This window comes from Carcharhinus amblyrhynchos, chromosome 16 (genome assembly GCF_965287045.1).
Source record: "Carcharhinus amblyrhynchos chromosome 16, sCarAmb.v2.hapA, whole genome shotgun sequence".
NCBI lineage: Eukaryota > Metazoa > Chordata > Chondrichthyes > Carcharhiniformes > Carcharhinidae > Carcharhinus > Carcharhinus amblyrhynchos.
Window position 1 is genome coordinate 69,053,581 of NC_137339.1, and position 13,246 is coordinate 69,066,826.

Sequence of the window (13,246 nt, forward strand, 5' to 3'; positions counted from 1 at the left end):
GAGGGCAATTTTTTCAAACAGAGGGTGGTGAGTGTCTGGAACAAGCTGCCACAGGTGGTAGTAGAGGCAGGTACAATTTTGTCTTTTAAAAAGCATTTAGACAGTTACATGGATAAGATAGATATAGAGAGATATATCTAGATATATCTAGTAGAGATCTCCAACACAGGGAGTACATGGGATGAGAACACGGAGGGTGCTCTGAAGGTCCGGATCAAAGATCTTGATCAGAGTGTTGAGTTGACGGGTATGTTCTTTGGTTAGATCTGTGGGTAGCTGTCTGTAGTGTTCCTCATTGTTTAGTTGTCGGTACACTTCTTTGCAGTAATCCATTCTGTTCAGGATGACAATGGCCCCTCCTTTGTCTGCTGGTTTGATGACAATGTTGCGGTTGGTCTTGAGAGCATGGATGGCATTGAGTTATGCTTGGGTGATGTTCAGGGCTGATGAATCTGGTGTTGACGCACCTCCTGATGGCTTGGGCATACATGTCCAGTCGAGAGCAGTGGTCTTCCAGAGGAGTCCAATTGGACTCTTTCCTCTTCAGTTACTACACTGTGGATCTATCTGTCGGCTGTTCTGGTTCACTGGCTGTCTCATTGTATTCGCTATTGGCCTCTTGGGGGTTGTGGAAGAACTCCCGCAGCCTCATTCGCCTGATGAATTCCTCTGTGTCCACTGCGAGACTGATGGGGTCCATTTTGGTGGTGGGGCAGAGATTGAGCCCTTGGCTGAGAACTTCGATTTCACCTGGTTGAAATGTGTAGTCCAGCAAGTTGACAGTGGACTTCCCTGTGGTGGTGCTGTTTCCTACTGTGCTACTGGGGTAGGCTTGGTTGTTGCTGGTGGTGATGCCGAGTTTCTCAAGTTTCCTGTTCTTGGTGTGCATGTAGATGGTGTAGTTTCTTTGTTTCATCTGCTTGGCAGAGATTTGCAGCTGGTCTGCATCCCAAGCACAAGTTGAGAGTATGTATTCTATCTTGGTTTCCAGGATGCGGCGTTTTCTGTAGAACTGGTGTATGAGGTGGTTGAAGAGTGTGAGAGAGGTGCGACGGCAAAATCTCTCAGCAAAGTTTGTGTTATAGGTTGACCTGAGTGGGTTCGTGATGTGTAGTCCTTTCGGTATCTTGTCTGCTTTCTTGCATCTTTGTAAAAACTTGATGTCTATGTCGATATGCGCAATCTTCTTGGAGATCCTCTCCACTTGGATCCGGCAGTTTGTGTTGTTGATGGTAGTCATGATGTAGAGATGCCAGCATTGGACTGGGGTAAGCACAGTAAGTCTCACAACACCAGGTTGAAGCCCGACCAATTTATTTGATAGTAATCCCACAAGCTTTCATCCAGACACATGGAACAGCCGTGGGGACCAAATTCGCACCTCAATGTGCCAATATCTTCATGCACAGGCTCAAACAAGACTTCTTCACCACACAGGACCTTCGACTGATGCAAGACACTAGATACATTGATGACATTTTCTTCCTTTGGAATCATGGTGAACAATCACTGAAACAACTATATGATGACATCAAGAAGTTCACCACACCATCAGACTCACCATGGACTATTCTCCGGAATCGGTTGCATTCTTGGACACACGCATCTCCATCAAGGACAGTCACCTCAGTACCTCACTGTACCGCAAGCCCACAGATAACCTCACAATGCTCCACTTCTCCAGTTTCCACCCTAAACACATTAAAGAAGCCATCCCCTCCGTATACACAGGATCTGCTCAGATGAGAAAGATCGCAACAGACACCCCCAGTCGCTGAAAGACGTCCTCATGAGAACAGGCTATGACGCTCGACTCATCGATCGACAGTTCCGATGTGCCACAGCGAAAAACCGTACCAACCTCCTCAGAAGATAAACACAGGACATGGTGGACAGAGTACCCTTTGTCGTCCAGTACTTCCCTGGAGTGGAAGAGCTACGACATCTTCTCCAGAGCCTTCAACATATCATTGATGAAGACGAACATCTCACCAAGGCCATCCCCGTACCCCCACTTCTTGCCTTCGAACAGCTGCACAACCTCAACAGACCATTGTCTACAGCAAACTACCCAGCCTTCAGGAGAACAGTGACCACGACACCACACAACCCTGCCACAGCAACCTCTGCGAGACATGCTGGATCATCAACATGGATGCCATCATCTCACATGAGAACACCATCCACCAGGTACACGGTACATACTGTTGCAACTCGGCCAACGTTGTCTACCTGATACCCTACAGGAAAGGATGTCCCGAGGCATGGTACACTGGGGAGACCATGCAGACGCTACGACAACGAATGAATGAACACCACTCAACAAGCACCAAGCAGGAGTGTTCCCTTCCAATCAGGGAACACTTCAGCAGTCACAGGCATTCAACCTCTGATCTTCAGGTAAGCATTCTCCAAGGCGGCCTTCACAACACACAGCAACGAAGAATTGCTGAGCAGAAATTGATAGCCAAGTTCTGCACACGCGAGGACGGCTTCAACCGGGATCTTGGGTTCATGTCACACTATCTGTAACCTCCACGACTTGGCTAGGCTTGCAAAATCTCACTAACTGTCCCGGCTGGAGACAGTACACATCTCTTTAACCTGTGCTTAATCCTCTCTCCACTCACACTGTCTGTACCTTTAAGACTTGATTACCTGTAAAGACTCGCATTTCAACCATTATCTTGAGTTTGTGTCTTTATGTGCCTTGTTTGTGAACACAAGTCTGACTCACCTGATGAAGGAGTTTGAAACTCCAAAAGCTAGTGCTGCCAAATAAACCTGTTGGACTTTAACCTGGTGTTGTGAGACTTCTTAATGTCCTTCTGCACTGCAGGGATTCTTTGATTCTATGCGAGAGGGAGAGACAGAGAGAAAGAGGAAGAGAGAGTGAGAGGCTTAGAGCGAGAGGGCATCAGGGAGAGAGAGAAACAGAGAGAGAGAAAGACAAAGATATGGAGAGAGAGAGATGGACAAAGAGAGCATGAGGAAGAGAGACAGAGAGTGAGGGACAGAAGGAGAGAAATGGGGAGAAAACAACAGATGCATTGATCCCTTACTGACACTCATGAAGCTACATTATAATTTAACCCTATCAGCACCAGGGATTGATGTGATCATGTCTTCCATTTCCATTTCTCTGTAGGATAAACAGAACATGCTGTTTACTGACTCCCAGAACACAACCAGAGACACAAATAGAGAGGAGGAGACACCCATTCCCTGGGATCTCTCGGAAGATTCATTGGGAGGAGATACTGGACATGAAAATCCCAATCAGCTTCTCTACGCCAACATTAATCTCTCGAAGCTGTCCCGCGGTGATGGGACTGTGCACAGGAGCGAGGTCACAGAATACGCACAGATCAGACTCCAGTGAAAATGAGTGTGAAACGGGGAGAAGGGCTGCGGGGAGTGTGAAGCCAATGTAGACAAATAGCAACAAAGATTTTTTTAAGAAGTTTATTAGTCACAAGTAAGCTTACATTAACACTGCAATGAAGTTATTGTGAAAATCCACTAGTCACCACACTCTGGGCCTGTTAGGATACACTGAGGGGCAACTTAACACGGCCAATGCACCTAATCAGCAGGCCTTTCAGACTGTGGGAGGAAACCAGAGCACCCGGCGGAAACCCATGCAGACACAGGGAGAACGTGCAGACTCCGCACAGAGTGATCCGAGCCGCGAATTGAAGCCGGGACCCTGGCACTGTGAGGCAGCAGTGCTAACCACTGTGCCAACCCGTGATGTTGCTCAGCTTTTGTATCAGTTCTGAAGGTGCTTTCTGAATGCTGCAACTATTTTCATTGTCACGTATTGACAGAAGCAAAATGAATTCTGTTAATACAAGTAGTTAGGGTTAGCCATTGGTCACGCTGAATTGCCCCTTAGTTTGTCTATGTGTGTGAGCGTGACTGTGCTTGATGTAGTGTAGTGCCCCTCGAGCTATAAGCTTGATAGTGAGGTTAGTGCGGTGCATGCTAATATGCTAGGACATTTTGAGATCAAGAAAGAAGTGGTGTTAGGTCTCTTGAAGAACATTAAGGTGGATAAGTCCCCAGGGCCTAATGGGATCTAATTATAGTCTGGTGAACCTCACATCAGTGGTTGATTTGATTTGATTTATTATTGTCATATGTATTAGTATACAGTGAAAAGTATTGCTTCTTGTATGCTATACAAAGCATACCATTTATAGAGAAAGAAAGGACAGGGTGCAGAATGTAGTGTTACAGTCATAGTTAGGGTGTAGAGAAAGATCAACTCAATGCAAGAGATTGAATTAAAACATTTGTTAGAGAGTTTAAAGAGTTAGAATAAAGTTTTGGAAGTATAGAACGAGAGTAAGGGAGATGTAATTAGAAAGTACATTGGACACAGCTTGCAAGAAGTTTCCATGCTTTGGCACCATCTTGATTCAAATGGGAAGCGACTGGAGAGGATTTTTAGGGATAGGATTTGCGCATTTGGAAAAGCATGGTCAGACAATACTGCAGGCTATACATCGGTTAGAGACTTGGGCGGACAGATGGCAGATGGAGTTTAATCCAGACAAATGTGAGGTAATGCATTTTGGAAGGTCTAATACAGATGGGAAATATATAGTAAACGGCAGAACCCTTAAGAGTATTGATAGACAAAGCAATTTGCATTACACAGGTCACTGAAAGTTGCAATGCAGGTGGAGAAGGCAGTCAAGAAGGCATACGGTATGCTTGCCTTCATCGGCCGTGGCATTGAGTTTAAAAATTGGCCAATCGTCTTGCAGCTTTATAGAACTTAGTTAGGCCGCACTTGGAATATAGTGTTCAATTCTGGTTGCCACACTACCAGAAGGACTTAGAGGCTTTGGAGAGAGTACAGAAGAAGTTTGCCAGGATGTTGCCTGGTATGGGGGGCATTGGCTACAAGGATAGGTTGGAGAAACTTGGTTTGTTCTCACTGGGACGATGAAGGTTGAGGGGCAACCTGATAGAAGCCTACAAGATTATGAGGGGCATGGACAGAGTGGATAGTCAGAAGCTTTTTCCCATGGTGGAAGAGTCAATTACTAGGGGGCACAGGTTTAAGGTGCGAGGGCCAAGGTTTAAAGGAGATATATGAGACAAGTTTTTTACACAAAAGGCGGTGGCTGCCTGGAACTCGCTGCTAGTAGTGAAAACAGATATGATGGTGACTTTTAAGGGGCGTCTTAACAAATACATGAAGAGGATGGGAACAGAGGGATATGGTCCCTGGAGAGTCTTCACCATCCTTCTTTCCCTTTTGCTCTCCCCCATTCTCTTTCTCCCCAGCTCTCTTTAAAACCTCTCTCAATCACTTTCCTCTTTCCAACTTCTTTTCCTTCTCCTGTTTTCCCTTTCTCCTTAACCTCTCTCTCTCCCCTCCCTTTCTTTCTCCACCATTTTCTCTCTCCCCTTCTTTTCTCTTTTGCTCCATCTCCCACTTTCCCTCTCTCTCCTCTCTTTCCCTCCTCCACTCACTCATCTTCCAGTTCCTTCTCATGAGAGCCTCCTGCACTCACTGACTCAGTCAGTCCTCACTCACTCAGATGAATTTCCATTCCTCCCACTCAGCCTCTCTGACCTGGGCTTCTTGCATCTTGCTCACTCTGATTGGCTGTCCGATGGGTAGGGGTGTGTCTTTGGGAGAGATTGGCCAATCACATTGAGGTGTTGTCATGGCCGGAGTGGAGCATTGAGCTGGAGATTGTTGGTGGGATAAGGGGAGATGTCACTGAGAAATGGGGGTGGGGGTCTTGGTCTGTGTGATGATGGGTGCTGGAGTGGGGGTCCTTGTCTATGTGGAGAGTGCTGGGGTTCTCTGTCTGGAGGGGGTTTGTGCCGGGGGGGGAGCGGGTCTCTGCTGGGGAGTCTGTGTCGAGGGGTGAGTCTTTCGGGGGGTTCTCTTCCTGGCGGGGTGGGGGTCTCTGTGGGAGGAGATCTCTGTCGGGAGGGGGGATCTCTGCCGGGGGTCTGTGTCGGGAAGGTGGGTCTCCGTCGGGGAGGGGAGTCTCTGTGGGAAGGAGTCTCTGTCGGGAGAGGGTCTCTGTGGGAGGGGGTCTCTGCCTGGGGCGGGTCTCTGTGGGAAGGGGTCTCTGTCGGGGGGGGAGGGGGGGATTTCTGTGGGAGGGGATCTATGTCGGGAGGGGGGGGCGTCTCTGCCGGGGGTCTGTGTCGGGAAGGTGGGTCTCTGTCGGGGGGGGTCTCTGTCGGGAGGGTCTCTGTCGGGGGAGGGGGTTCTCTGCCGGGAGGGTCTCTGTGGGAGGGGGACTCTGCCGGGAGGGGGTCTGTGTCGGGGGGATGTTGCTGTAGATTGTGACGGTGAGAGTGTGCAGGCATTGCCCTGGGGATGATTGTTGCGGCAGAGTGCGGGCTCGCTGCCACTCTCTGCCTGGGACACAGGGACAGGGAGAGAGGCTGAGCCGCGGCAGCCACTCCTGGCACTCAGAGTCAAGATGTCCCTGCCTTTCACAGCCTTGTTCCTGCTCGCCCTCGGGCTCCGGCCGGCTGAAGGCTGCATGGACTGTGACAAGAGGCTGTGGACCAAGTTCATGGAGCTGATGAGAAGGTGTCTGCTGGTGGCGACTGAACAGGAATGTTCTTCCCAACTGGACCCTGTCCTCAGCTCCACCAGGGAGTTCACTATGGGTGAGATAGCTATGTGTTGCTGGGGGGGGTGGTGGTGGTACTGATGCTCCACACTGTCAGAGGGTCAGTGCTGAGGGAGTGCCGCACTGTCAGAGGGTCAGTGCTGAGGGAGTGCCGCACTGTCCGAGGGTCAGTGCTGGGGGAGTGCCGCACTGTCCGAGGGTCAGTGCTGAGGGAGTGCCGCACTGTCCGAGGGTCAGTGCTGAGGGAGTGCCGCACTGTCCGAGGGTCAGTGCTGAGGGAGTGCCGCACTGTCCGAGGGTCAGTGCTGAGGGAGTGCCGCACTGTCCGAGGGTCAGTGCTGAGGGAGTGCCGCACTGTCCGAGGGTCAGTGCTGAGGGAGTGCCGCACTGTCCGGGGGTCAGTGCTGAGGGAGTGCCGCACTGTCCGGGGGTCAGTGCTGAGGGAGTGCCGCACTGTCCGGGGGTCAGTGCTGAGGGAGTGCCGCACTGTCCGAGGGTCAGTGCTGAGGGAGTGCCGCACTGTCCGAGGGTCAGTGCTGAGGGAGTGCCGCACTGTCCGAGGGTCAGTGCTGAGGGAGTGCCGCACTGTCAGGGGGTCAGTGCTGAGGGAGTGCCGCACTGTCCGAGGGTCAGTGCTGAGGGAGTGCCGCACTGTCCGAGGGTCAGTGCTGAGGGAGTGCCGCACTGTCCGAGGGTCAGTGCTGAGGGAGTGCCGCACTGTCAGGGGGTCAATGCTGAGGGAGTGCCGCACTGTCAGGGGGTCAGTGCTGAGGGAGTGCCGCACTGTCAGAGGGTCAGTGCTGAGGGAGTGCCGCACTGTCCGAGGGTCAGTGCTGAGGGAGTGCCGCACTGTCAGGGGGTCAGTGCTGAGGGAGTGCCGCACTGTCAGGGGGTCAGTGCTGAGGGAGTGCCGCACTGTCCGAGGGTCAGTGCTGAGGGAGTGCCGCACTGTCCGAGGGTCAGTGCTGAGGGAGTGCCGCACTGTCCGAGGGTCAGTGCTGAGGGAGTGCCGCACTGTCCGAGGGTCAGTGCTGAGGGAGTGCCGCACTGTCCGAGGGTCAGTGCTGAGGGAGTGCCGCACTGTCCGAGGGTCAGTGCTGAGGGAGTGCCGCACTGTCCGAGGGTCAGTGCTGAGGGAGTGCCGCACTGTCCGAGGGTCAGTGCTGAGGGAGTGCCGCACTGTCCGAGGGTCAGTGCTGAGGGAGTGCCGCACTGTCCGAGGGTCAGTGCTGAGGGAGTGCCGCACTGTCCGAGGGTCAGTGCTGAGGGAGTGCCGCACTGTCCGAGGGTCAGTGCTGAGGGAGTGCCGCACTGTCCGAGGGTCAGTGCTGAGGGAGTGCCGCACTGTCCGAGGGTCAGTGCTGAGGGAGTGCCGCACTGTCCGAGGGTCAGTGCTGAGGGAGTGCCGCACTGTCCGAGGGTCAGTGCTGAGGGAGTGCCGCACTGTCCGAGGGTCAGTGCTGAGGGAGTGCCGCACTGTCCGAGGGTCAGTGCTGAGGGAGTGCCGCACTGTCAGGGGGTCAATGCTGAGGGAGTGCCGCACTGTCAGGGGGTCAATGCTGAGGGAGTGCCGCACTGTCAGAGGGTCAGTTCTGAGAGAAGGTTAGATGTTCTGTCTTTCAGGATGAGACTGAGGCTTTGTCTGCCCTCTTGGGTGTAAAATATTGCAGGGTCGCTATTTGGAAGAAAAGTGGTGGGCGGGGTGAGGGATGATGATGTGGGGAGGACCGGGGTTGTGGTGGAGTTCTCTTCATTATCTTGGGATCAATATTTAGCCCTGAACCAACACCACTAATAAAACAGATGATCTGGATTATTATCACATGGGAGGTTGCTATGAGCACACTGGCTCCTCACTTCCTACATTATCGCAGCGACCACACTAGGAGAAAATATAATCCTGAGGCACTTTTGGATTGGCTGCTGCTCTAACTCTCACTATCTGATTTTTATGAGGAGAACTGATTGGAAATGGGTGAGGAGGGATGGCAGTTTGGACAGTAAGGGACAATTTAGCATGGCCAATTCATCTAACCTACGCATCTTTGGACCGTGGAAGGAAACCCAAGCAGACACAAGAACAACATGCAAACTCCACGCAAACAGTGACCCAAGCCGGGAATCGAATCTGGGTCCCTGGTGCTGTGAGGCAATAGTGCTAACCACTGTAGCCCCTGGTACTCGATCTTTCCCCTCTCCCCCCAGCCTGGAGAAATATCCGATCCACATCTACCCTGTCACATCCTTGTAGAATTTTATATGTTTGAATGAGACCATGTCTAATTCATCCAAATTCCAGAATATAAAGGCCCCATCTTAATTAATCTTTCTGCGTCGGACAATCCTTCCATTCCAAGAACCAGTCTGGTGAACTTCTGTCACACTGCCTCTGTGGCAAGCATATCCTTCCTTGGATAAGGAGACCAAAACTGCACACAGTACTCTGGGCTTGTTATACAGCTGCAGTAAGACCCCTTTACTTGAATCCTCTTGTCATTGGTGGAGGTGTTACTGTGGAGAATGCACCCAGGAAACTGTTGTTCAATTAGTTGTTTCATGCAAGAAAGGATGCAATGCCTGGTCACATCCCTTGTGGCTGCAGAGAAACACAACAGGGAATATCTGTAGCTTCTGGCGAGCAGAAAGTCAGGCCATTATCAGGCCAACTGATCACCTGAAACTGGTTGCTAGAGTAACTGTAAGCACACTTGGCATTGGTCAGTAAGTGCTGTCCAAAATGCAGAATCACATTTAACGTAAAGGTAAATGGTAGGCCACTGAAAAGTGTAGAAGAACAGAGGGATCTGGGAATACAGATACATAATTCTCTCAAAGTGGCGTCACAGTTAGATGGGGTCATAAAGAGTGCTTTTGGTACATTGGCCTTTATAAATCAAAGTATTGAGTATAAGAATTGGAATGTTATGGTGAGGTTGTATAAGACATTGGTGAGGCTGAATTTAGAGTATTGTTTGCAGTTTTGGTCACCTAATTACAGGAAGAATATTAATAAGGTTGAAAGAGAGCAGAGAAGGTTTACGAGGATGTTTCCAGGACTTGAGAAACTGAGTTACAGAGAAAGGTTGAATAGGTTAGGACTTTATTCCCTGGAGTGTAGAAGAATGAGGGGAGATTTGTAAAAAATTATGGATGTATAAAATTATGAAGGGTACAGATAGAGTGAATGCAAGCAGGCTTTTTCCACTGAGGCTCGGAGAGAAAAATCTAGAGGACATGGGTTAAGGGTGAAGGGGGAGAAGTTTAAAGGGAATATTGGGGGGGGGGTGCTTCTTCACATGGAGAGTGGTGGGAGTGTGGAATGAGCTGCCAGATGAAGTGGTGAATGTGGGCTTTTAACATTTAAGAAAAATTTGGACAGGTACATAGATGAGAGGGGGGTGGAGGGATATGGTCCAGGTGCAGGTCAGTGGGACTAGGCAAAAAAATGATTCGGCACAGTCAAGAAGGGCCAAAAGGCCTGTTTCTGAGCTGTAACATTCTATGATTAGGAGTCATGCTGTTGGGTTTCGCAAGCGCGGCTGGTCGAGTGTAATTAGTATTGGAGATTTGAGTTGGTTGTGCCATCTGAAACAGAGTTAATGTTATATTTCCTGTTTCTTCCCCCTCTCCATTTGTAGTGTACACTGATAGTATGATTCAAGCCTTCCTCAAACTGATGGACCTGATCTATCCATTCATGTTCACCTTGGGTGAGTAGCTCTCTGGTGGGGAGGAGGGGAGCGAGTGGAGAGGAGGGGGGGGTCATGGGTGGGTGGGGTTGCAGTCTGTAGCCCTCCAGAAGGTTAAGCAGTTGCGTCTTCTGGTTTGAGAGAGGGCTGGGTGTTTCACTGGAGTCGGTGACTTAACAAGGGAGGAAGATTGACAGCACGTGAATAGAGACCATTCAGCCCATACTCCATGTGTCAACTGAACAGATACCCAGCCTTGCCCAGTTGGCCCACAGCCCTGTGGGTTCCAACACCTGGATTTCTGAGCAGTTCCAAATGTGATGAGGGTTTCTATCTCTGCCACCTGTTCTGCCAATGGTTCTGCAGATCCCCAGCACTGTTTGAGTGGAAGAATTTTCTCCTCTCAGCCTCCCTTCCTGACCTTGAACAGCCTGTGTGCCAACTCCAGCGTGACATCATCGCAAAACACCCGAGAACATCTTCGCTCCATCCGCAAGTGTGACCCACCACCCCCCCTTCATTCCCCCCCCCCTTCATTCCCCCCCCCCATCACCTCGTCTTTTATCTCTTGCCATTTCACCACACCATCCTGCTCTCATGCCCCCGCGTCTGTCCTCGGCCTGCTGCAATGTTCCAATGAAGCCCATCGCAAGCTGGAGAACAGCACCTCCTTCCCATTAGGCATGGTAAAATCCTCAGGACTCAGCACAGGGTCTGAACTTCCTCCTCCATTCTGACCTTTTTCTTTGAATCCAATATGTTTTTTTTGTCCTGGTACAAATCCCCCTCCCCTCCTGCATTGGGCCAGCTGTCACTTGTTCTTTTGTTCTGTTATCACTGATCACTACTTTTTATCCTGACATTCACATACTCTGCTACCTCACCTTATTGCTGCTATTAACACCTCCTTTAGCCCTTCGCATTGCCATTAACAATTCCTACTTCTCAGGACCTACACACCTTCCTTGCCATCTCTCTGAGCTCCTACCAATCACTGATCTGCCATGACTGCTCCACTCCCTCGTATGCAGAATAGAATCCAACACACTTCTCCCTCCCTTAACTCAGATGAAGATCGTACAGACTCGAAATGTTAACTCTGTCCTCTGACTTCACAGATGCTGCCAGACCCACTGAGTTTTTCCAGCATTTCCTGTTTTGGTTTCAGATTTCTGGTGTCCACAGTATTTTGCTTTTTTTAATTGTACCCTCTTATCTTTCCGTTTTAAATCTTCACCCCTGGTTACTGAGCTCGAAGCCAAGGGGAATAGCTCCAATCTACCCAATCTGTCACAGCTACTCATGTCTTTATAAGTTGCAATGAAATCTCCTCAAGGCCTCCCCTTTCCATAAAAACAAACTAAATTAAGGCACAGGAGAACAAATCAGGCCAGTGATTGGTGGGAGCTCAGAGAGATGGCAATGAAGGTTAATAGGAAGACGGAAGAATTGTTAACAGCAGTGCAAAGGGCTAAAGGAGGTGTTAACAGCGGCAGTAAGGTAAGGTAGCAGCATGTGTTAATGTTGGAACAAAGCAGCCCCTCGAGCTGCTCCCTCATTCAGTGACACCGTGGCTGAAATGATCGTAACCTCAACCCCACATTCTTGCTGACCCCCGATAACATTCACCCCCTTGTTAATCAAGACTCTACCTGGCTCTGCCTTAAAAATATTTGCAGAATCTCCCACCGCCTTCTGAGGAAGAGAGTTCCGGAAACCCCACCACCCACCCCTCCCTCCTGGCCCCACCCCGACTGCCCCTACACCTCAAGAAAAAACATTTCCCACCATCTCCATCTGAAGTGGACGGTCCCTTATGTTTAAACAGTGACCCTCACCCTGCCCCACCCCGTTTCCAGATTCTCCCACAAGAGGGAACATCCTCTCCACAACACCCACCCTGTCAATTACCACCACCCCCCACCTCCCCCCCCCCGCCGCCCCCCCGACCGCCCCCCCGGATCTGAAAGGTTTCCATCGCATTGTCCCTCACTCTTCCAAACTCTAGCGGATACAATCTGAACCTCCTCGATCTCTCCTCATAAAACACCTCGCCTGTTCCTGGTGTTCGCCTGGGAAACTTTCTCCGAGCCATTTCCAACACACGGACATCTTTCCTTCAATAAGGAGACCCATACTGTGCACAATACTCCAGACCTGATCTCACCAATGCTCCATACAACTGCAACGTAACATCGCAGCTCTTGTAATCACTTTTCCTCACAATAAACAAAAACATTCTCTGAGCTTTCCTCATTACTCACTGTACTTGTATACCAGCCCAATGTGATTTGTGCATGAGGACACCCAAATCCCTCTGTATGTCAGAGCTCTGCAATCTCTCACCATTTAAATAATAAGCTTCTTTTTACTCTTCCTACCAAAATGGACAATTCCACATTCACCCACATTACACTCCATTTGCCAGATTTGTGCCCACTCACTTAACCTATCTGTATCCCTTTATAATCTCCTTGAGTCTTCCTTACATCTTACTTTCCTAACTATCTTTGTGGCACCAGCAAACAACCATCCCACACCCATTTCCATCCGAGTCATTTATATAAATTGTAAAATGTTGCAGCTCCAGCACTGATCCCTGTGGCACTCCACTTGTCACGCCCTGCCAACCAGAAAAAGACCCATTTGTGCCTACTCTGTGTATCCTGTTGGCTAACCAGTCTTCAATCTAGGCCAATATGTTATCCCCATGAGCTTTTATTTTCAGCAATAACCTTTCATTTGGTACTTTATCTCCCAATGAAAACAAGCCCAGCATCTCCAATCTTTCCAATAAAATTCCCCAGTCCTGGAAACATCCTCCGTATGCTCTCTCACATACAGATCACACCCTTCCTGGATAGGAGTGACCTGCACTGGATACAGTACTCTAGCTGTGGCCTAACTAGTGTTCTGTAAGGTGCGAGCTTAAACTTC

General features: G+C 50.0%; 1 protein-coding gene across 3 annotated transcripts in view; it reads left to right on the plus strand.

The window, feature by feature from the left end:
- The window catches only part of LOC145354069 (uncharacterized), a 169,524-nt gene that overhangs the window by 148,016 nt on the left and 8,262 nt on the right, over positions 1 to 13,246 (plus strand). The window contains exons 1-2 of one of the 3 annotated variants that reach the window (XM_080205200.1): positions 3,169 to 3,784; positions 10,259 to 10,330. In XM_080205200.1, coding sequence (XP_080061326.1) covers positions 3,754 to 3,784; positions 10,259 to 10,330 — 103 coding nt within the window. In that variant the 5' untranslated portion in view covers positions 3,169 to 3,753. Of the gene's footprint in view, positions 1 to 3,168; positions 3,785 to 6,558; positions 6,658 to 10,258; positions 10,331 to 13,246 lie in introns of those variants that run through there. The other 2 variants (XM_080205199.1, XM_080205203.1) reach the window with 2 other exon arrangements.